The 19,634-nt window shown below is 44.3% G+C and overlaps 8 protein-coding genes and 2 non-coding genes across 11 annotated transcripts, besides 1 other annotated feature; 8 read left to right on the top strand and 2 right to left on the bottom strand.

The window, feature by feature from the left end:
- Nucleotides 1-704: 704 nt before the first annotated feature.
- Nucleotides 705-1,771, top strand: TSTA_106490 (uncharacterized protein; the record flags this gene model as incomplete). The annotated part of the gene is made up of 2 exons (XM_002486632.1): nt 705-1,609; nt 1,714-1,771. 2 exons carry the CDS (start codon nt 705-707, stop codon nt 1,769-1,771), a joined length of 963 nt encoding a protein of 320 aa, XP_002486677.1.
- A 57-nt stretch (nt 1,772-1,828) lies between these two features.
- On the bottom strand, nt 1,829-4,776 carry TSTA_106480 (polyprenyl-diphosphate synthase, putative; the record flags this gene model as incomplete). Its single annotated transcript, XM_002486631.1, has 2 exons — nt 1,829-3,520; nt 3,586-4,776. 2 exons carry the CDS (start codon nt 4,774-4,776, stop codon nt 1,829-1,831), a joined length of 2,883 nt encoding a protein of 960 aa, XP_002486676.1.
- Nucleotides 4,777-5,863: 1,087 nt separating this feature from the next.
- Nucleotides 5,864-7,654, top strand: TSTA_106470 (cytochrome P450, putative; the record flags this gene model as incomplete). The annotated part of the gene is made up of 5 exons (XM_002486630.1): nt 5,864-5,926; nt 5,982-6,470; nt 6,545-7,162; nt 7,223-7,392; nt 7,492-7,654. 5 exons carry the CDS (start codon nt 5,864-5,866, stop codon nt 7,652-7,654), a joined length of 1,503 nt encoding a protein of 500 aa, XP_002486675.1.
- A 1,146-nt stretch (nt 7,655-8,800) lies between these two features.
- TSTA_106460 (cytochrome P450, putative) lies at nt 8,801-10,633 on the top strand (the record flags this gene model as incomplete). The annotated part of the gene is made up of 4 exons (XM_002486629.1): nt 8,801-9,014; nt 9,087-9,359; nt 9,416-10,400; nt 10,452-10,633. The coding sequence occupies exons 1-4, from the start codon at nt 8,823-8,825 to the stop codon at nt 10,631-10,633; spliced, it is 1,632 nt and encodes a 543-aa protein (XP_002486674.1). The 5' UTR covers nt 8,801-8,822.
- A 145-nt stretch (nt 10,634-10,778) lies between these two features.
- TSTA_106450 (short-chain dehydrogenase, putative) lies at nt 10,779-11,897 on the bottom strand (the record flags this gene model as incomplete). The annotated part of the gene is made up of 4 exons (XM_002486628.1): nt 10,779-11,268; nt 11,321-11,410; nt 11,480-11,555; nt 11,609-11,897. 4 exons carry the CDS (start codon nt 11,895-11,897, stop codon nt 10,779-10,781), a joined length of 945 nt encoding a protein of 314 aa, XP_002486673.1.
- A 1,143-nt stretch (nt 11,898-13,040) lies between these two features.
- TSTA_106440 (uncharacterized protein) lies at nt 13,041-14,257 on the top strand (the record flags this gene model as incomplete). Its single annotated transcript, XM_002486627.1, has 5 exons — nt 13,041-13,169; nt 13,220-13,283; nt 13,319-13,446; nt 13,585-13,819; nt 13,887-14,257. 5 exons carry the CDS (start codon nt 13,041-13,043, stop codon nt 14,255-14,257), a joined length of 927 nt encoding a protein of 308 aa, XP_002486672.1.
- Nucleotides 14,258-16,661: 2,404 nt separating this feature from the next.
- On the top strand, nt 16,662-16,745 carry TSTA_106430. Its single transcript has one exon. It is a non-coding gene; the product is annotated as a tRNA-Lys (tRNA).
- A 16-nt stretch (nt 16,746-16,761) lies between these two features.
- TSTA_106420 lies at nt 16,762-16,883 on the top strand. Its single transcript has one exon. It is a non-coding gene; the product is annotated as a tRNA-Tyr (tRNA).
- Nucleotides 16,810-16,831: a sequence feature (AT_rich).
- Nucleotides 16,884-16,990: 107 nt separating the features above from the next.
- On the top strand, nt 16,991-17,543 carry TSTA_106410 (uncharacterized protein; the record flags this gene model as incomplete). The annotated part of the gene is made up of 2 exons (XM_002486626.1): nt 16,991-17,055; nt 17,090-17,543. The coding sequence occupies 2 exons, from the start codon at nt 16,991-16,993 to the stop codon at nt 17,541-17,543; spliced, it is 519 nt and encodes a 172-aa protein (XP_002486671.1).
- A 790-nt stretch (nt 17,544-18,333) lies between these two features.
- Nucleotides 18,334-19,453, top strand: TSTA_106400 (uncharacterized protein). 2 transcript variants are annotated; one of them, XM_002486624.1, is made up of 2 exons: nt 18,334-18,888; nt 18,952-19,453. In XM_002486624.1, exons 1-2 carry the CDS (start codon nt 18,523-18,525, stop codon nt 19,366-19,368), a joined length of 783 nt encoding a protein of 260 aa, XP_002486669.1. In that variant the 5' UTR covers nt 18,334-18,522; the 3' UTR covers nt 19,369-19,453. The 2 variants fall into 2 exon arrangements, with proteins under 2 accessions (XP_002486669.1, XP_002486670.1); XM_002486625.1 differs by having other exon boundaries at nt 18,949-19,453.
- Nucleotides 19,454-19,634: the final 181 nt, after the last annotated feature.

Genomic DNA, 19,634 nt, shown 5'->3' with positions numbered 1-19,634 from the left:
TTTCAATTCATACATGTATTGATACACGTATGCACGTATTATATTCGTAGCATTAGCAATACATGATACAATACCGCTAATGCACAGCATGAATAAGCATATTTTGTCAGCCAAGTAATTTCCCCGGATGTGGGGAGACCCCCGAAGCTTGTACGGAATCAATCCTGCAGCGAACTCTCCATGCTGACTCGCAACATCCCGAGTATCTCATTGGACAGCCTATGCTTGTTGTCTACGACTGCTTTTCAGCTCGCTGCTCGTTTCATGGACTTGCTGCAGAATACTCAGTAAATTAGAGACTATGTACGTACATTGTACCCCGCACTAGTGTTCACTGTGTCGAATCTTTCTAAAGTCTAAGTGATACACTTAGTGCGTTCATATACCCATAAGAGTACGTAAAGTGCACACCGAAGACGGATGAGACCATCATACCCCCTGAGACTTCCATAGCTCAAACTTTGAAGTCAATATTTCATACCGATTGCCAATCGACACTTTATCCCCCTCATGAATTCGGCTTCATGTAACATTGAAATGCAACTCGCGTTTTGTTCGCATATATTCCTGTTCCTTCATCCCACTTTTTGGCCCCCATTCGGATACCCCATCACGGGAATATAGTAGTTTGGTCCCCCCGCGTGCGATAGGTGGGAAACCTACAATCACATATTTCAGAATCAGCAGCCGTCCACAGTGAAAAGATGGCTAATGTTACCACTGCCGCCGCTTCTGCCGTAAGACTCGAGTCCCCGCCTCCACGGTTTCTTTCCGTAGGCGGGGTAGTGAATATCCGTGAACTAGGTGGTCACTCGTGCAATGGCTTATCTCCTACTCCTGCCTCAAAAAGTTCACCGGACAACAAACTGGAGGTGACCCCTCGGGGTAGCGACGACTTGCGCATTCGGCCTGGATTTCTGTTTCGATCGGCTCAGCCGTCACAGATTACCCCGGCCGGTATTGAGACATTGATACACGAGCTTGGTATCAAGTCGATTTTTGACTTTCGTTCCCAGACGGAGATAGAGCTTGTTACGACTCGCTACCCCGATTCGCTACTTGAAATACCTGGCACGACTCGCTATTCTGTACCAGTTTTCAGAGAAGGCGATTTCTCCCCGGTGTCGTTAGCGAAGAAGTATGGAGTGGCTTCCAATAATACAGCGGATCCAACAAATGCCAAGCCAGCAGGATTTGTTCAAGCATATGAAGCCATTGCACGCAGTGGAGCAGAGAATGGAAGTTTTCGTAAAATAACAGACTACATATTACGACATCCGGACCGGCCGGTCTTGTTTCACTGCACATTGGGAAAAGACAGAACCGGTGTGTTTGCGGCACTGTTGCTAAAACTCTGCGGCGTGCCGAATGATACAGTGATTGAAGATTATGCTATCACGACCGAGGGCTTAGGAACGTGGCGAGAGCACCTTATTCAGCGATTGTTGCAAAGGAAAGAAGCTGTGACTCGCGAGGATGCGGAATTCATTATTGCCAGCCAGCCAGAGAATATGAAGTCTTTTCTGGAGGATGTGGTGATGACCAAATTCGGAGGTGCTCGAAACTATTTCATTCAATATTGTGGGTTGACGGAGGATGAAGTTGATACGTTAGTATCTATCCTTGTCGATACAAAATAGATGATGCGAATATGAGTTTGGTACATAACATCGTCTTCCCGTAGGCAAACGCAATGCATATACGTATATATAGTGATTATAATCTTGAAATCCGTGGAGTTCAGCAAAAAGCACTTTCGATCTTGCAATAAAAGATATAGGTCATGATCATAACTATGACAAAATCTATAAAAGTAGTAAAGTGTATATCATAGCTCCAGAGACATGCGAGCTAGTATCTTTCGAATACCAATGTTTTCCGCTAACCCCTGCTTCTCCAGACCCTGAATGGTACTAAGTGCCTCCGTCTTCAGTTTCTTAACGACATCGCGAGTATAGTCAAACGACTTTGTACTTTCCATACACGCAAGAGCATAACGTTTGATGTCATCCTCACGTGGCTTTTGCTTCAAAATGTTGATCAGTTGTCGGTTCCCAGGATTCGCTCGGATGCTGTGAATGATGGGAAATGAGAATTTTCCCTCTGTTAGATCCTCGCATAACCCTTTGTTGTCCGTGTACGCTGTGGATTTTAAATTCAAGTAATCATCACAAATCTGGAAGATAATTCCGAGCAGCCGGACAAGTGGAACGAAGTCAACTTTGACGGTCGCCTCTGCCTGCATTAACTGAATAGCAAGACAAAAGAGACCGCCCGTCTTGTTTGCAACCATATCCAGATATTCCTCTTCCGTGGGGCACATGAGAGAATCTCGCCAAAAAAGCTCCATTCCTTGACCACGGTGAAGATCTATCAGAGAGTCAACATATATGGTAATCGCTTTAGGGCTCTGTAGCTTCTGAATCTCTCGGAGAGCTAAAAAGTAGACATAATTTCCAGAGTTCATTGCCTGAGCAGTACCAAATATACTATGCGCCACAGGCTGTCCGCGCCGGAGTAATGATTGATCTTGGATATCATCGATCAAAAGTGAGGCTGTGTGCAACATTGATATCACCTTATCAATAATGGCTAGACTCTCTGCAGGAACTTGTAACCACGTATTGAATGATTGTATAAGTTGTGATCGCATATTCTTTCCAGGCAAGCTTTCGAGATAGTCAAATGGACCCAAAAGGATATGCTCCTGATCAATTGTCCACTGACTGCGCTGATAGTAACTGTCTGAATCGTCTGTATGGATTGACACACAATCCTCATTGGAATGGCCGTTTGCTGGGGAGATCTCGAATTGCATGTGTGCCATGTCGTGGCCGTTTGTTTCCATGGTTACAGAATGCTCTTCCATGTTCCCATTCGTAATTTGAGCTGCATCAAAATCGCCATTGATTTCGATAACGCCATTCGTCACTTCGCCTTCATGGATACCATTGATACCATTCTTCCCGTTGGTACCATTTGTACCATCGAATTCGAGCCTAGAATTGACCCCATTGACCCCATTGATTTCATTGTTTATTTCAGTCGAGATCTCGTGGACAACTGGGATACCATTTGCCTTCTCTTCTTGTAAGTCAGCTGCCCCTTTAAGAGCAGCCAAAATGTACGCTTCCGATAGTACTTCTGATCTGTATGAGACCTTTTCTACCCAGAGCCATTCTGACGCAGACTCCGTCATTCTTTCCGATAGAAATGAACAGCCATTGTCAATGGCAATCTTGATATCATTTCGCAATGACCCTGTCACCCCATCCAAGTAGATGACATAAGTGAGGATTAATACTGCATAGGCAGTCTCTTCCTTTGAAGCTCTGGTACCCCATGAACCCCCAGGCTTTTGATCCCGAACTACGGTGGAGGCTATCCTAAGTAGCAGGCTAATCAGGTCTGCGCTGATGGAATCATCTCTCAATATTGACAGCTTAGAAGTTTCTTGGAGGGTCGTCAGCCGGGTGATTGCTTGTGTCATGAGCATCCACGAATAATATGGTGACAAGTTCTGTATCCCGTCTTGTTAGTCAATGTATCATGGTTTGATTTAGGGTTTCTTGAGATTGGACGCACCCACTTATCTCGAACATCCAATTCCGAGTCTGTAAATTGCTTATGTAGAAATCTTATGGCCTTTTCGATTTGGCAACAGTAGAGTGACGGATCTGGAGTGTATAACAAGGCAAGCAAAACATTACAATTCGCAGAGAAACTCGGATTTCGCTCCTGGGAGTAGGTTTTGAAGTGGTTTTCTTCTTCAAACTCCTTTAACATACCATCTACCGACACGGGTTGGTTTAAGAGTCCGAGTACCAATATTGTGGTGGCAGTATCGTCAGCATCAGCACCCACGAAGGGCGTAAAGCCTAGAATCCCATTTTCGGCCACATATGCATCATGCAAGTATGACCGGATCTTATCAATAGAAGGAAAAGAGCTCAGGTCATATCCTACTTTGAGTAGGGTTGACAGAGGCCAAACACTTTCAAAAATTGTGGATGGGAAAGCGCTTGGTACACCTCCGGATCCAGTACCGGATGCATGGGAAATGACGTGCCGAAGATACTCCTCGCATTCATCATCCCATTTTGACGCGTGTATCATGTATGCCGCTGTAGAAGATGGAGAAGCCATGAATGAGCCATTGACTTTGTGGTGGCTGACTTTGTCAAATTCAATGGCCCCTATGAAAGCTTCCAGAGAATGCAAAGCAGATACCTTGATAGGAAGGTAGAGATATTGCGCTTTGAACTTTGATAGCTTCTGTTTTTCAAATTCAAGCAGAAGTTCTTTTCCAGAAAACTCAAAAGTAATGCCCTCTTCGTTCAGATATCTGAGTAGAGCCGGCACAAGAATCTCAAATCCAACGTGGAGTGTGCTCTTCACGTCCCAGTCATCCAGAAGCTTCTGTAATGCATTGCGAGCACTTTCAATGCGATTCGAGAGGTCTTCTTGTGTGTAAGATGTGATTTGGTACGGATTGTTGAGATGTTGCTTTAATGAGAGTAATGAAGCCCCAGTGTTGAGGATGGCGTCAATCTCAGACGCATACATCGCCCATCCACCGTCGCTGAGCTGATGCGAAAGGACATATTCGAAGCACTCTGGAAAAAGCCATATCTTATGGTTATGGATCGTCTTCTTAATCATAGAAACCCAAGCGGTATCATAGATAGCAGGGCTCATGAACCCGAAGCCGTGGCCATCTTCAACTTTCTCCCCCAATCGCTGCACCAAAGCTGCTGCCGAGTTTTGCAAATCCATTGCGCTTATTGTACCAGCTGGAAAAGAAGGAAGAAGTCCTACGAGGCTCCTTGATACACGAATGTTTATTTAAGGTCGGAATTACGGTGGTGAAAATCCGAGCAACATAGCTCTCCGTCTGGAGAAGACGCCTTTCGTTATCAAGAGTGGGCGATATACTCCTAACATTTCCAACCTTTCCTGTACGTAGTTACACCTATACTTTGTTTACATATAGAGCTGGATTCCTCGAATCCGATATTCGCCAGAACCGTACTGAAATACGCGTACAGTATCATTTCCATTTGTTACGTTTGCCCATGACTCGGAACCCGGGCGCTAGAACGTAGTTTATCCGGCGTGGATCTGAATGGAATCATTATTTATTGGTTTCTATACGCCGGGCGAGAGGTATCCGAACTGAAGCATCATTGATGAAGCCACCAACATCAGGACCCATCGCCTTGTAGCGAGAAACACGAGGGTCAATACAGCCCTAGTTTCAATTACCCGCAGACTGCCTTCTCTATACGATACAGGGTATATACGTACAGTATGCGAAATGGGGCGATCATGGGTCATATATTTACTATTGCCCCACAGACTACGCTAGGTATATGCAGGTAATATCCATTTATGCGTGTTTTGGCAAATATGGAAATTCGTACAATTTACTAGAAGCATGTTAGATTGTCAATCTCTTATCAAATAGTTTTCAGCTACACAGATCACTTCCTTTCTCATAAGGAACAATAATCCGTTACCCCGCTCAGATATCTTGAAGACTTGGTCACATGTGAAATCCACAACCTTCAAGTCGTGTTTCGGAACTGTACTTGTTACTCAAACTCAGGAGCACTCGAGATACACCGTATCTTACAGTCAGGTCGTATCTGTGCTGGAACTTGGTGTCAACCCCTCTTCGTTTGCATTTCGAGCCGGTATCGGAAAACGCCAGTGAAACGTGATAGTAGGAAAGTTCACCAGTAGCTCTGAATAAAGAGGGTATGTGCCACAAGGCAAGGAATACCGAACATTCTAACGGAGTGAAAATCTAAGACGGCGACGAGAAGTCTGTCGTTAATCTTCTGTCTTCTATCACATCAGCATGGCGCCGAGGATTATATCTTCTCTCTCCATTACGGAGGCAGCAGTGTTGCTGTCTGGAGCTGTGAGTTGAAAAGATGCCTCCCATAATATCTTTGTTGTAGTTAACAATTTCACAGTTTTTTGCATATGTAGTCGGTGTTGTCATATACAGAATCTACTTCCACCCACTATCAAAGTACCCCGGTCCCAAGCTCGCAGCTGCCACTCGTCTGTGGTGGATGAAACAGCAATTGAGCGGTCGATTCCCATTTATTGTTCACGAGTTGCATCTCAAATATGGCGAAATTGTTCGCATAGCTCCTACTGAACTTTCATTCACTGGTGCCGATGCATGGAAAGAGATTTATGGATTCCGAAACGGTCTTCCAGAGAATCGCAAAGACCCTGGTGAAAATACGGATGCAGACAAATCCCACCCAACTATTATCAATGCCGATCGTAGAACGCACGGAAATTTGAGGAAACTGCTATCTAATGCCTTCTCGGACAAGGTTCTCAAGGGCCAGGAGCCGGTCCTGCTGCACTACATTGATCTTCTTGTTAGCCGCTTGCACGAGGTGGCCGACAAGAGGGAAGAGCCCGTAGACATTGTTCGATGGTTCAATGTGAGTATTCTATCGTGTCTAAGTGCCATAAAACATGTGGTATCCGGAACTGACACACTCACCGCGGCTTATAGTACGTGACATTCGATATCATTGGTCATCTCGCTTTTTATGAGCCTTTTGACTGCCTCAAGAACAATGACTACCATCCTTGGATGTCCATGATCTTCAATGCTATTGTTTACGTTCACTACATCCGCACACTACAACGATTCATCGACATTCGATCAATTATTCTGGCCATCATGCCAAAAAGGATTGTTGAACGCCGTAAATGGCATATCGGTCTTGTTGAAGAGAAGGTAAAGCGACGCAAAACCCGTCACCCTGACTATATTGACTTCATGAGTCATTTACTTCAAGCTGAAGAAAAAGGTCACCTCACCTTGCCGGATCTGGTAGCAAACGCCAATTTGATGGTAATCGCGGGTAGCGAAACGACGGCCACAATTCTATCCGGCACAATCTACTACCTGTGCACGCACCCACGTGTAATGCAGAAGCTCCTTGACGAAGTTCGCACCTCATTCAATTCAAGCGATGAGATTAACATTGCTCGCATTAGCCATCTGAAATATATCAATGCTGTCATTGATGAGTCGTTCCGCTTGTATCCCCCAGCTGCAGGTAGCCATCCTCGTATCACTCCACCAGAGGGTGCTATGATCCTTGGCCAGTGGCTCCCGGGTAATGTATGTTGACTGTTCATATCTCTTGAAAATACTTTGATGTTATACTAACAGTTCCCATAGACATCCATGGGCATGGCACAATACGCTGTCTTCCGCTCCCCGTACAATTTCAAGGATCCTGAAATCTACCTACCTGAACGTTGGTTAGATGAAGAAGGCCCGTATAAAGACGATCGCCGTGAAGCTCTACAGCCTTTCTCATTTGGCCCACGAAACTGTATTGGTCGAAAGTATGTTCATTCTTCCTTCCTCTTCCCTGGTCATTCCAATCGCATATCTCGAATGTTCTCGCACAAAATACTAACTCCAAGGTCTTCTCGACCTGATAGCTTGGCCAATATCGAGATGAGACTAATTCTAGCCAAGATGCTCTGGCATTTCGACTTTGAACTGACTCCGGAGTGCGCCAATTGGCCCAAAGATCAGTACATATACACATCATGGGAGAAGATTCCACTCAAAGTCCATATTACCACCCGGGTCAAATCCTGAAGCTTGATACACTTCTCTGGCTAGGTGTTTCCCTGACTAGTTTCTAAGCTGTCCAACTGGCCGGGAAACTTTTGATCTCACTATTTACGTATTGGTCACATTAGAAAATTCAGTGTTCATTTCTGTACGTAGGTAAATTTTGGGTCCCGATTCCCTGCGCCGGATATAGGACTTCGAGACCTACCTTACGTTAACCATTTTTACATGCTCTTACCAAACTAAAAAACATGGGCACGTAAAATTTGTCTAATTTAGTAATTCGTCGAACCAGTCTGCCTACTGCATTTTTCAATCAGATGGAGTTTTAATCATACCCTATATTGCTACTCGGTGCACTCCATACTCCATAAGCACTAGGTAAGCGAAGTTATTCTTAGTTTGGTCCGATGGAAAAATAAAGCCATCAACACATAAACCGGTGCCATCGGATGCTTATACACCTACCAAATTACCGCTAGATGCTCAAAATGAAAAGGAGAAATCATAGCATAATTTGAACGAGTTGGAGTAACCCGGAACACCCAATTAAGAAGGTGATAAGTAGATATACGAAAATATCACGTAGACCTTGAAACATGGTCCCATTCGATTATCATTTGCTCAGCAACCATTCGCCAACCTTATGCTGAGTTGTACGGACCTCGAGTCAGGCAATTTTTAGGCACAAGCTATCAGCTATCGTAGAACCTCGTCCGTGCGCTCTGTATGGTTAGGTTAAAGAGATTTTCTTCATATTTCTGCAGGCTGACACGTTAGTGAAGAAGAACGGAATTTCTTTTTGGCCTGATGTAACACTCCACAAGAGGGAATAATAAGATGCAGTTGCTTAAGCATCTGTTTTGAAGACGCCGTTAAGATTAGGTTCTAGATCCACTCCCAGTCATCGTATTGTACGGTATGTTTGTTTTGAATTACGTGCATTGTATTGAAACTCAGTAATGTGATTGATTATGTATTGTCACGGGACAGTTTTATAAAACATTTACGTAAGGTGAGGGAGGGGCTAGGGAAAACAAGCAAAAATATTGTGAACGTGTAAAGCCGATGGCCAGTAAAGGAATCTAAGGTAATTCTATAGTCCATTATCTTGACAAAGACCTTGAAGAATTTTGTCTCCGAAATAGACGATTTCAGGATATACGAATGCGTTGTGCTTATTTCGTCAATCATGTCCACCACAAAAGTCGCGGCGACCTGCTGGCTTCTGTTAGCAGTTTTACTAATTCTGATATTTCCAATGCAGATAGCTCTATCTACTACTGGTGTCATTGTGCTCTCATCAACATTCATTTTCGGTATCTGGAAGATCTATTTGCGGCCTTTTTGGTTCAGTCCACTACGGCACCTACCCGAGCCCAAGGTTAGCAAAATGCATCAATCATTTGAAAATAGTTCAGCGTTCACATTGACTAATAGTTTGATGGCACTTTAGGGAGGTACTCTGTTCAACGGCCATGCGAAACTCGTTCCCAACGAGAGGTCGGGCATGCCTCTCCAGGAATGGATCAATGAGGTGCCAAACAATGGTCTCATTAGGTATCGTATGATGTTTAACAAGGAAATTATTTTCGTGACGAGTCCAAAGGCATTGTCGGAGGTCTTGGTTCAAAAAAACTATGATTTTTCCAAGCCGTACAAACTGCGGCAGGGACTAGGAAGGATACTCGGAATTGGGTTGATTATTGCGGAGGGCGAAGAACATAAAGTATGCCCTCTATAACCGTAATCCATCACAAAGAGCAAAACTAAAATATACCTTAGAAGCAAAGAAAACTCTTGATGCCGGCATTTTTGCACCGACCCGTCAAGGATCTATATCCAATTTTCTGGGAAAAATCAGTCTCATTGGCCGCTGAACTGGATGCAAATATCAAACGTGTTCCTGGAGAACCCAGTCAAGTTTTTGACGTTGCGGACTGGCTTGCTCGTACAACCTTGGATATACTGGGAGCTGCAGGCCTCGGGAGAGAGTTTGACACATTACACAATCCAGAGAATGAAATTGTCAGAGCATATCGGGGAGTTTTTGAGCAGAAGCCGCCGAAAAGTATTTTTGGTATTTTGGTTTTCCTTGCGAAACAGCAGACAATGAATCTTTTGAGCATCAAGCCCAGAGATAGTATAACTACCGCTACAGAAGTCTTGACCGATGTATCTCGCCGCTTGATTAAGGATAAAAAGGATGAGAGGACACAGAGCTCAAAAGAAAGTTTGGACGTATCGGCCAGAAGAGATATTTTATCCGTCGCGCTTGATTCTGGTAACTTTACGGATACAATGTTAGAAAATCATCTCCTGACATTTCTCGCTGCTGGACACGAGACGACCGCCACTTCAATGACATGGGCATTGTATGCGTTATGCCTTTATCCAGAAGTGCAACAGAGGCTCCGTGAAGAAGTGCGCTCAAAGCTACCTATTAGAACAATGCGCAAGGGGGGTGCAATGCCCGTCACTGCAGAGTTGGTGGATAGCCTTCCGTATCTTCATGCAGTGTGCAACGAAGTCTTCCGCATCTATCCACCTGCTGGTCTAACTCGAAGGGTAGCTGCGAAGGATACATCTATCTTGGATCAACATATTCCGCAAGGGACCGTGATTGTAATTTCGCCCCGTGCAGTCAACATATCCAAAGACCTTTGGGGTGAAGATGCCTTAGTCTTCAATCCCGATCGATGGATGAAGCCAGGCCAGGCCAATAGTGGGGGTGGATTAACAAACTTTTCGTTCATGACGTTTTTACATGGTTTGGATTCCTCCCTACAACATGTATTCTAGAGACTAATTAATATTTTAGGCCCCCGCTCGTGCATTGGGCAAGGATTCGCTCGCGGAGAGTTCGCATGTTTACTTGCTGCCCTGGTTGGGTCGTTCAAAATGGAGCTGGAGGACAATACAGCCGAATTGGTGATTGAGACAGGACTCACTTCCCGGCCGAAGGACGGACTAAGGGTACGGCTGCGGCCGATACTTGTATGATGTCTGCTGAAACTGCATAGATAAACTATTAAAATGAATATTGGCGTTATCTTCACCCCAAATATGAAGATCCCCCATCAATCATAAACTCAATACAACCTTAAAAAACCAGTCAATCACTTCTATCGGTAATCACAGCATATGGTCAGTCCAAGGGTTTATGCGGATCCAAATCAGTCATGACATCCTTGCCAAATTCCTGCAATCCAATTCGAAGCCAATCCGGAAGAGCTCGAGTAATGGGTGATATATACGCCGAAGCTGGGAGCATAATATTTTGTGCTCGACCACTCCAGAGAATCTCCGCAATTGCAGAGCCTACATCTGAAGGTTGCAAGGGTTGCACCGAAGATGGCAATTTAATTCCTCTGAACATCTTCGTGGTTACAGCAGACGGTGAAACACATGATACGCGCACTGCTGGGGCTTTATAGATATGGCGTAGTTCAGTTTGAAGACCTTCGTAAATGGCTAGAGCAGCGGCTTTAGTGGCAGCGTAGTCTACTACTCCAGCTGTCGCAAGATGCCCTGTTTGAGAGGCAAGTATCACAAAGTGACCATGGTTCTTCGCAGTAAGAGACGGTAAGAATGTTTTGATAGTCCATAGAAGACCTAAACTGTTGACGCCAAATGTCCTGAGAATAGTACAATGAGATGGTGCCAGAAGTAAATAGTGGTTGAACTTACAATTCAACATCGCGTTTGGTGGCTTGTAGTAGTGACTTGCCACGACAAATTCCTGCATTTGCTACAACACATGTTGGTGCACCAACTTCTCTATTATTAATGTGTTAGAAAGTTCACTTGGATTAAATATCTAGATCGAATCGAGGGATGAAAACTAACCTAGTGACGGTGGCTGCAACTGCCTGAACCTCATCGAAGTTGGTCAAATCGCAGCGGTAATAGTGCAGGTTTTTAGCTTATCATTCACGTTAGAATGACTAGAAACTTTCCTAAGAGTGAATATCTTACGAGAATCATAGCTCAACGGTAGTATATCCAGGACAACTACCTGAGTCCCCTTTGAAGCCAATTTCTGCACACATGCTGCACCAATACCATTAGAACCTCCAGTTATAAGGATGATTTCTTTCTCCCAGTCGAAATTATCCACTACACCGTTATTCAAAGCCCTGTAACTCAAGTACCTATTGAATCGGTATGCAATATATGGGAGGCCCAACCAACAGGCAAGCTTCCAAGGTGATACCGGCAGGTGCTTTGCATTTTGCTGGAAGAATGCAGTCAGATCAGGGGCCATTGATGTCGGTGTAAAAATGCTGGTGATGTTCTTGAAGACTGCTTGGACTGCTTAGACCATCGATCTTCACCTTCAGCTGAGAAGTGAAAGTCAACTTTACAACTGTCGTATTTTGAAGATAGCAAAGAGCTAAACTAAGATTACACGGGGATATCGACTCAAACAGGCCACCGTAGGTAGATGCACAGTGCTCCGAATAGTCTTCTGACAATAACAGTTAAGTACAATACATCACAATACTGTCAAATAACGGAACATTGTTTCAGTACGATTAGTATTGTAACTGATTTCAATTACGCGACCCGCTGAGACTGTAACCTACACGCCACTATGTACGTATTGGTGTTGGCCGGATAAGAGACGAAGACCTAGCCATTCCACACCAATCAATGTGAATTATTAAGCAATAAATACTTTAGTCGACTCAGCTGAATGCAAGCTCGACTGAGTAATGGAAAGTGTATATTGCAGAACAGTAATATCTCGTGCTAATTGTACGTAACGAAATAATAGGGCGGGGTAATATGCAAACACAACAAACCAAACAGTATGATAGGGTTAAGAACTTTGTAGTTATGATTGATTCAACATCTAACACTAGCAAAAACCCCATATACAGCAGGTCTACTTTATCCAGAAGACAGCGACCTCTGTAGTAGTAGAGCTGGTTTGTGCGACACATCCGAATCAGGACTATCTATAGCGGATTGCAGGTAAAAGGGGTTGGGAAGAAATCCAAGAACATCCGAGATGTTGTCTTGAGATGGCAGAAGGGCTTAAACGTTGGACAATTCATTTGATAACGGTAGCTTGTAAAGTTTGATTCTTCTTGAGGGGTTCAGCTACAACAGCTTTTTCTGTCAAAATTTGGTACCTGTTGTAGTCTCCTGGGATCATAATCTGTCAACAACCAAGCATTGGGATATAAGACTATCGTCATAAGACATCACCCTCATCAGATAAATAAAATTCTAGACGTGGTTACCATACTGTTAATGGTCAAACATGATGAATTTTGGGATAAAGTTCTGCGAATAACCTTCAATGGGTCTTGAATGGCTCGGAGATGAAGCTTCAGCGCGCTCATCTAAAATCTGTCATTAGGGACCAAGATGAGCTAAATCGACTGCACTATACAATAATATGTCTCTAAGAACATTTTATTCTAGTGTTGTTGCACCCATTCCTGTTCAATTTGTCCTAGACAACTTACAATATAAGTTTGAAGACGATATTCGCCACTACAATCATCCCCGCTGGACTGCTAATGAAGTGAGTTGTATTTCTCTTAGCTTCCAGAATTACGCTTCTCTAGCTTATAGTCTAACTTGCTCTCCATAGGAGACTTCACCAGTCAGGAGAGGCAAAGGGTGCTAGGCCAGTCTGGTGATGGCGTTTTCAAAAAACACTACCAATCTCAGCTTATCTAGCGCGAGCTTCAGCATGTGGTCCCTCCCTGTCCATCTCAGGAAGGCATCCTCCAAGTTGCCGGGAGCATGCTTATAAAAAGGGATTCCTTCGCTCCGTCATCCGAACTTACCGAGATGCAGTGACGTGCTATATGCCAAGACCCCCGAATCTTAGAACTTAGGCGAGCAAAGAGAGAGTTGATGGAAGAGATGTGGTCCCTGGCTGGTACGAAAGGAAAAAAAAAAGCACGATAGCTTTTCTCTCTCAACTTTATCAGGGGCACGAAGCAGTCACGAAAGAACTTTCTCAGCTAAGAAAAGCTTTAGCTACCGATACCCAAGACACAGCCAGAAAGGATTATTTCCATAATGCACCTGTGCTTGAAGTCGACAGACAGATTGAGCAACCACCCGGTCAGGTTGATGTTAAGGACTCTAACAGTAGCGGCTTTGACGGTGAGGATTGGGAACTTCCCATCCTTAAATACGTCTTCTCTGAGCGAGCACGGCTCTGTGAAACTTCTACGGCCCAGATTTGAGGAACTTTGAACAGGAACAACTGCTTGCAAAACGTATCTAGGTTTGCGCCAAGCAAGCTCTGTGAGCCGAGTCGGCGAGGCGAACAGGTTAAGTGGGATTCAGAAGCTTCATTGCCTCCTGAACAGGAATTCACGATCTGTCCAACAGATGTCTGTATTGTCTGTTGCGGTCTATCTCGCCGCTCAGCATCTAACCCCCCCTCTCCATAAATTTCCCCGTAAGCGAAAAGATTCTCTCCGTCGCCATCTTATCGATTGTTGTCAGATGACCCGGATATTCGGCGAGGCAGAAGATAGGCTATTCGATCTCGAAGGTCAGCCAGTCACCTCATCTTCTTATCAGCGCTCAATAGCCATCATGTTAGCTCACAAATCGCCCAGCCAAAAAAAGTTTATAAAACCCGGCTTTTGAACCTGGTGTACTGGAGAAGAGACAGAGACAACACAATAAATACAATCTTGCTAGTTACTTCTTCTTTTCTCATCCTAGGACACCATTATTCAGGATCGACCTGGAATAAACCCAGCAATCCGAAAATTGTTATCTGGCTAATGCACAGGAAGGGTTTAGCTGTACTTGGGGAACCTGTCGTGACCTTCCCAAATTTAGAGAAGTCACAGAGTTCTTGGCCCATGCTGTCACAGTGCATGCGTAGACGTCAAAATCAAAAAGCAGCATCTCTCAGCAATACATCATGATAGCTACAGCGAGATTTCATCTGTAAATAGCTCAGACGTTTTAGAATCGGATAGTCAGCCAGGCACAGACACTCCTTCCTGCGTTAGCTCCGAGACAGGCAATATTCACCCACGCTTGTTTGAACCTGACTTTGCAATCCTGATCAAGCTTCCACTACGTCGGTCAAAGGTATTGTAACTCTGTTTTGCGACCTGAATACAGAGTGTCATCGCCTTCAACTGTGTCTCTTTTTACTTTGCCCTCCCTTTTAGCCGTGCGAAAGATAGCTTTTAATGGGCATTTGGAGCCCGTGTACGACTGTATCTTGGATATTATTCATTGCTCAACTTTCTGCAGCTTCACTTGATTTGTCAATGAAAGAAACTGGTATGTTCTGTCCTAAGGTTCTTTCAGCATTTCTAGAATCTTCTCGATATACCCTAGATCGCCTTCAACTTCTCAGTAAAAAAACAAATCGATTTGGATGTCGTATTCCGTTCGCCAAGATTGATGTTTTGGTCCTCTGTTTAAATAGCTTGCACTCTGTTTAGACTTGGCATCTCAGTCGCAATAATCAGAATCAACTAGAGTAATTCTAGTTTGCTAACTTATAAACACAGGTAGTGATTTTTCGTCTACATATGCATGCCGCCAAATGGTATAAAGGAGAACATATGCCAGGATTTGATGGGTCGAAGAAAAACCTCGTATACTTGCTGGTGGATGTATGGTAGAGAAAAAAATAAAAGCCCTACCACACATCCAGCTCCCTATTCCTGGTCAACTAGACATTCGTAGCAAAGGAATGGTCAACTTAAAATGAGTGCAAAAATGGTTTCTCGGTTTGTCCAATGCTTCTACGTAGCTGTAACAACGTTACGAGGGATATGTATAGTCACGTTCGAGAGGGATTACGAGGAAGCACATGTCAGAGAGTACAACTTTAAACAAGATTCTCTTTCTTGTGGCCGCTATATCAGTGAAAATCTATTCGATCTCTTTGGTTGATGTACCTGGACCTCATGCACTATAAGCTTTAGTATTTCTCCAACTGCACAAATCGTACCCTTCTTTTTTGGCTGCCAGCGCTTGAATTTGTCCGAGAAATTTTTAGGAATATTATCAACCATTGTGAACACACCTTTGCCATAATTATGAGCGAACAAATTTTTATACGTGTCTGAAAACCAGAGCTGCGAAAAGACCCAGTCTTTCCTTTTAATTTTAAAGCTCCGAGGCTTGCGTGCTTGCCTACATTGCGGCCTACATTGCGGCCTACATTGCGTAGAGTGAAGAACAATATGTTGTTGCATGATTTTGAAATACTTGACCCCATCAACCCGCAGATTGAGTACCATTTGCGATGATTTCATCATTGCCAAAACGGCTCATAAAGACTGTTGTCCCAACAAGCTCAATATCTATCATAAAAGCGTCCTTCTTTCTTCCACTTGCAAACATGAACAGCTTTCGAAGATTGTGTAGCTGCGTGACAACGTGGATACGGGAGAAGTTGAAGGTTGCCTGGCAGTCAGTATCAGCAGATACTGACGGACGTAGTTAAAGGCTCAAAAGCATAGGGATGACAATGCATTACTTCACGTTGCTGGAAGTCTTCCATATTTGACAGTAGCTTAGGGGATAGAATAATTGGTGTTCACTTTGGAGGATGGCCTGAGAGAGTTAGTTGTTGACTTCACATATTTCGTAAATCTTACCAGGGACCGCTATCGCCGAAGTCCCACCTTCTGACCTGACCCAATTATATGAGCCTAATTCTATCTTCTGAGTCAGTGATAGTTGGATGGTGTAAGCAAATCCCATTTATAGCTCTGTCGATTCCACTCATAATCCAAGTGGACTTCGGCTCCTTCCTGACGCGTACACTTGCCATAGGTATCGACATGTCTGGCTCATCAAATTTTTAGGTCCCAATAATAAATATTTTTAAACATGCAGGCTTTTAGCCAATACAAAGGGTAAGCTGGTCTTCAAGCAGTGGAATGACGTGGGACAGAATAGTCTCTACGAGTTACGGGGCATGCAGAAGATGTTAAGTGTCCCATCCCGATTAGGTTTAGCGTATTGACTAGTCAGTATATAGGGACTTTACTAGCACCCCCAGCCACAATTAGCTGCCTGGTTATCTCAATCGGTAGAGTGTCAGACTCTTATCTCTTGAGGCATCTGAACGTTGCGGGTTCGAGCCCCGCATCGGGCTGTTTTTCACCTTATAACCCCTGATGGTGTAGTTGGTTTATCACGTCTGACTGTAATGGTAATGCATAATATATTTATTATATATTACGCATGATTCTTGTATATCAGAAGGTCGCTGGCTCGATTCCGGCTCGGGGGACTCAACTCTTTTTTTTACATGTTCTTCCCTTTTTGGAAGACGATCTTTGGTGATTTTGGTAACAACGCGCTCAGGACGCGTCGTGACGCCCTCGACGAGAGCACGGGATGATCAAGGAACAGAGTGAAATGATTGAAAGCCTGCAGGGACAATTGAGGGCAATTCAGACCCAGTCATCGGAAACAGCTAGATGTTATTACAAACAGCCTACCTAGTACAGAACCCACGCAAACCAATCAACAACCGATGTACGCAGGCGGACCTGCTGCCGTTGCAACACCAATCAGACATACCGACATACTGCACCGCACGATCGATATGTCTCGCGTTAGAGACGAGGACAAGGCCAAACTCAAAATTGCCGAGGTCAGACAGCTCTTAGAGAAAGATATGCGATCCAAGGAAGAGAAAATGAACTGGCGTTGCGCAGTAATGGTTAAGCATGCTAAAAATGCGGATCAGGTGAAGGTAATCTCCAGGGATAAAATAGAGGTCCAACTGGTTACAGAGGCTGCACAAAAGATAGCCATACTAGGCATAAGAGCGTTGAGGGATCAGATATACTCAGTAAAAGTAGACAATGCGAACCGCACGGCGGTTCTGGAGACAGATGGGAAACATCCTGCTGGAAGCTACCGAAGGCCTGGTGTTACGGGCTAGTCCCGTCTAATGCTCACTATAAGGGCATATTCGAGTAGAAAACGTAACATGAGGAAAGGAAAGAGAAAGAAAACGACAAGTTTTTCACGCGCATACAATCTTATATAGACAAGGGGAATTGGGGGCTTCCGACGGGCTTCTCTCTAGGAATAGCCTCATGTCCGGGGTTGCTGAGATTGTCGGGGCTACCGGGGACCGGCAGAGAGCGCTATTGTCAATATCTGGCCGGATATTGGGTGTCTATTCGTAATTTGGGAATAGCTTCATGTTCAGGGTTGCCGAATAATAATCTAGCGAAACTCTACATGTCATTTTGACTGTCGTTTCGACGGTCGTTTTGACTGTGAAAAGCGCTGTTGTCAGTATCCGTGAGGGCTTCGCCCGAACATGGTCATGAGGTCAGCTCATAACATACCACCTTGGAACTTGGAGTGGAGTGTTTACCTAACTAGTCGTACCTAGTGCATTTGAGCTTCAACGGAAATCTCCCTCCAAGGATGACTGCGCAGGATATGTTTTCCCTCATCCTGATAAATTGGGGTATATGCGATATAATACGTTTAAGGGCCAAACTCATGTCCGACCCTTATTTCCATGCCATGTTGCGGCATGTCGTCGGAGGAGCCGTCTGATTGGAATGCTTATGTCCGTAGTAGTTTAGCATAGTTGTGCAAACCAACAGATGACCTCCACAATTTGAAGCCGATTTGCTAATTTTCTCGGCTCACTACCTAAGCACTAAAGATAATACCCGAAGTGTACGACGAGGGAAGGTCTAACTGTCCAGCTGAAGGAAGAATCATCTAATTCTGGCCCGTCAAATTCCAATCCTTATGTGAGCTATGATATGTTTACTCTCTCTCTCTCTCTATATTTATTTGTCTAAGTGAAAACTAGAGATTATACGCGACTTAGGTCCTGTTGCACTCTTTCATTTGAAAATATTTGCAACAAAACTCAGCCCAGATTTTATTCCACAATGTCGAGTTTGTTTTCAGTGCTTCGGCGTCATCCCATTTTGACGACTGCCACGGCAGTTGTGATTGCAGCGATGTCAACCTCTGCTTATCGAGACTATGGGGTTTTTATATCCTATGGGCCCGGTGGACCTCCTCACAATGCACTCGGCTGGTTCATGTCCCGGTTTCTTGCTACACCTTTTGGACAGGAGATGTTTAATACTGGGATGTACACACGAAGGATGCAGAATGGTGAGAACGCATCTTATATCATCCTTACAGATGGTGGTCAGCTTCCTCGTCGCCATGGAGAAAGACCGGTTATTGGACCGCATGTTGTTCCACAGAGACAACTTAGTCAGATGCCCAGCGCCAATATACAAAAAGTTCGGTTCTCAACCAGTCAAAAATCTCATTGAAAATATCACTGACAGAAGAAAACGAAGCAGGATTTCGTGGCGGATTTCTATGCCCTAGCCGGCAAAAACTCTCACATAATCAAAGTCGCACGTTCAAAAGCCGAAAGACAAAGCGATGCCATGTCGCTCGTTGACAGCGTTCCTCGCACACAAGAAGCATCCCAAACGGGAGGCGAAATCGCGCACATCCATGAGACAGGCGATCATTCTCTTCACGTCATACTTTCTCCAGCCGATGCAAAACAGGTCATTGATGCCGGCTGGGGTCAGCGTCATGCCTTCTCAGGATGGAGGCCTTGGGGTGGCATCTTTGAAAAAATTGTAGACATTCCAGCGACATATTTGCTAATATATGCACCGAGGACATCGGATGAGACTCAAATAATCCTAGAAATTGTCAAGGCTAGTATGCGATATATGAGTTTGGGTGCAGAGATAATCTCTTAGAAATTGAGCGACTACCTAGATAGTATATACTTAAATTATATGTGCAGCCGCCTCTGTTCCTTCTGTCGGCTTGCTGGGTTAACTTCAGGCCAATCCTGAATAGTAGTTTACAAGGATGGGAAAAAGAAGTGACTAGCAAGATTGTATATGTTAAGTTGTCTCCCTCTCTATCCATCGGGTTTGGGAATTGTTAAGGACACCACAGATTTTCACTAACCACACCACAACTTAATAGTCATTATATAATCTCACTACAACTGCGCACT

The sequence above is a fragment of the Talaromyces stipitatus genome, genomic scaffold (assembly GCF_000003125.1).
Source record: "Talaromyces stipitatus ATCC 10500 scf_1105507295511 genomic scaffold, whole genome shotgun sequence".
Classification (NCBI taxonomy): domain Eukaryota; kingdom Fungi; phylum Ascomycota; class Eurotiomycetes; order Eurotiales; family Trichocomaceae; genus Talaromyces; species Talaromyces stipitatus.
Note: the sequence above shows the minus strand (reverse complement) of the source record. Positions and strands in the feature narration are given on the sequence as shown.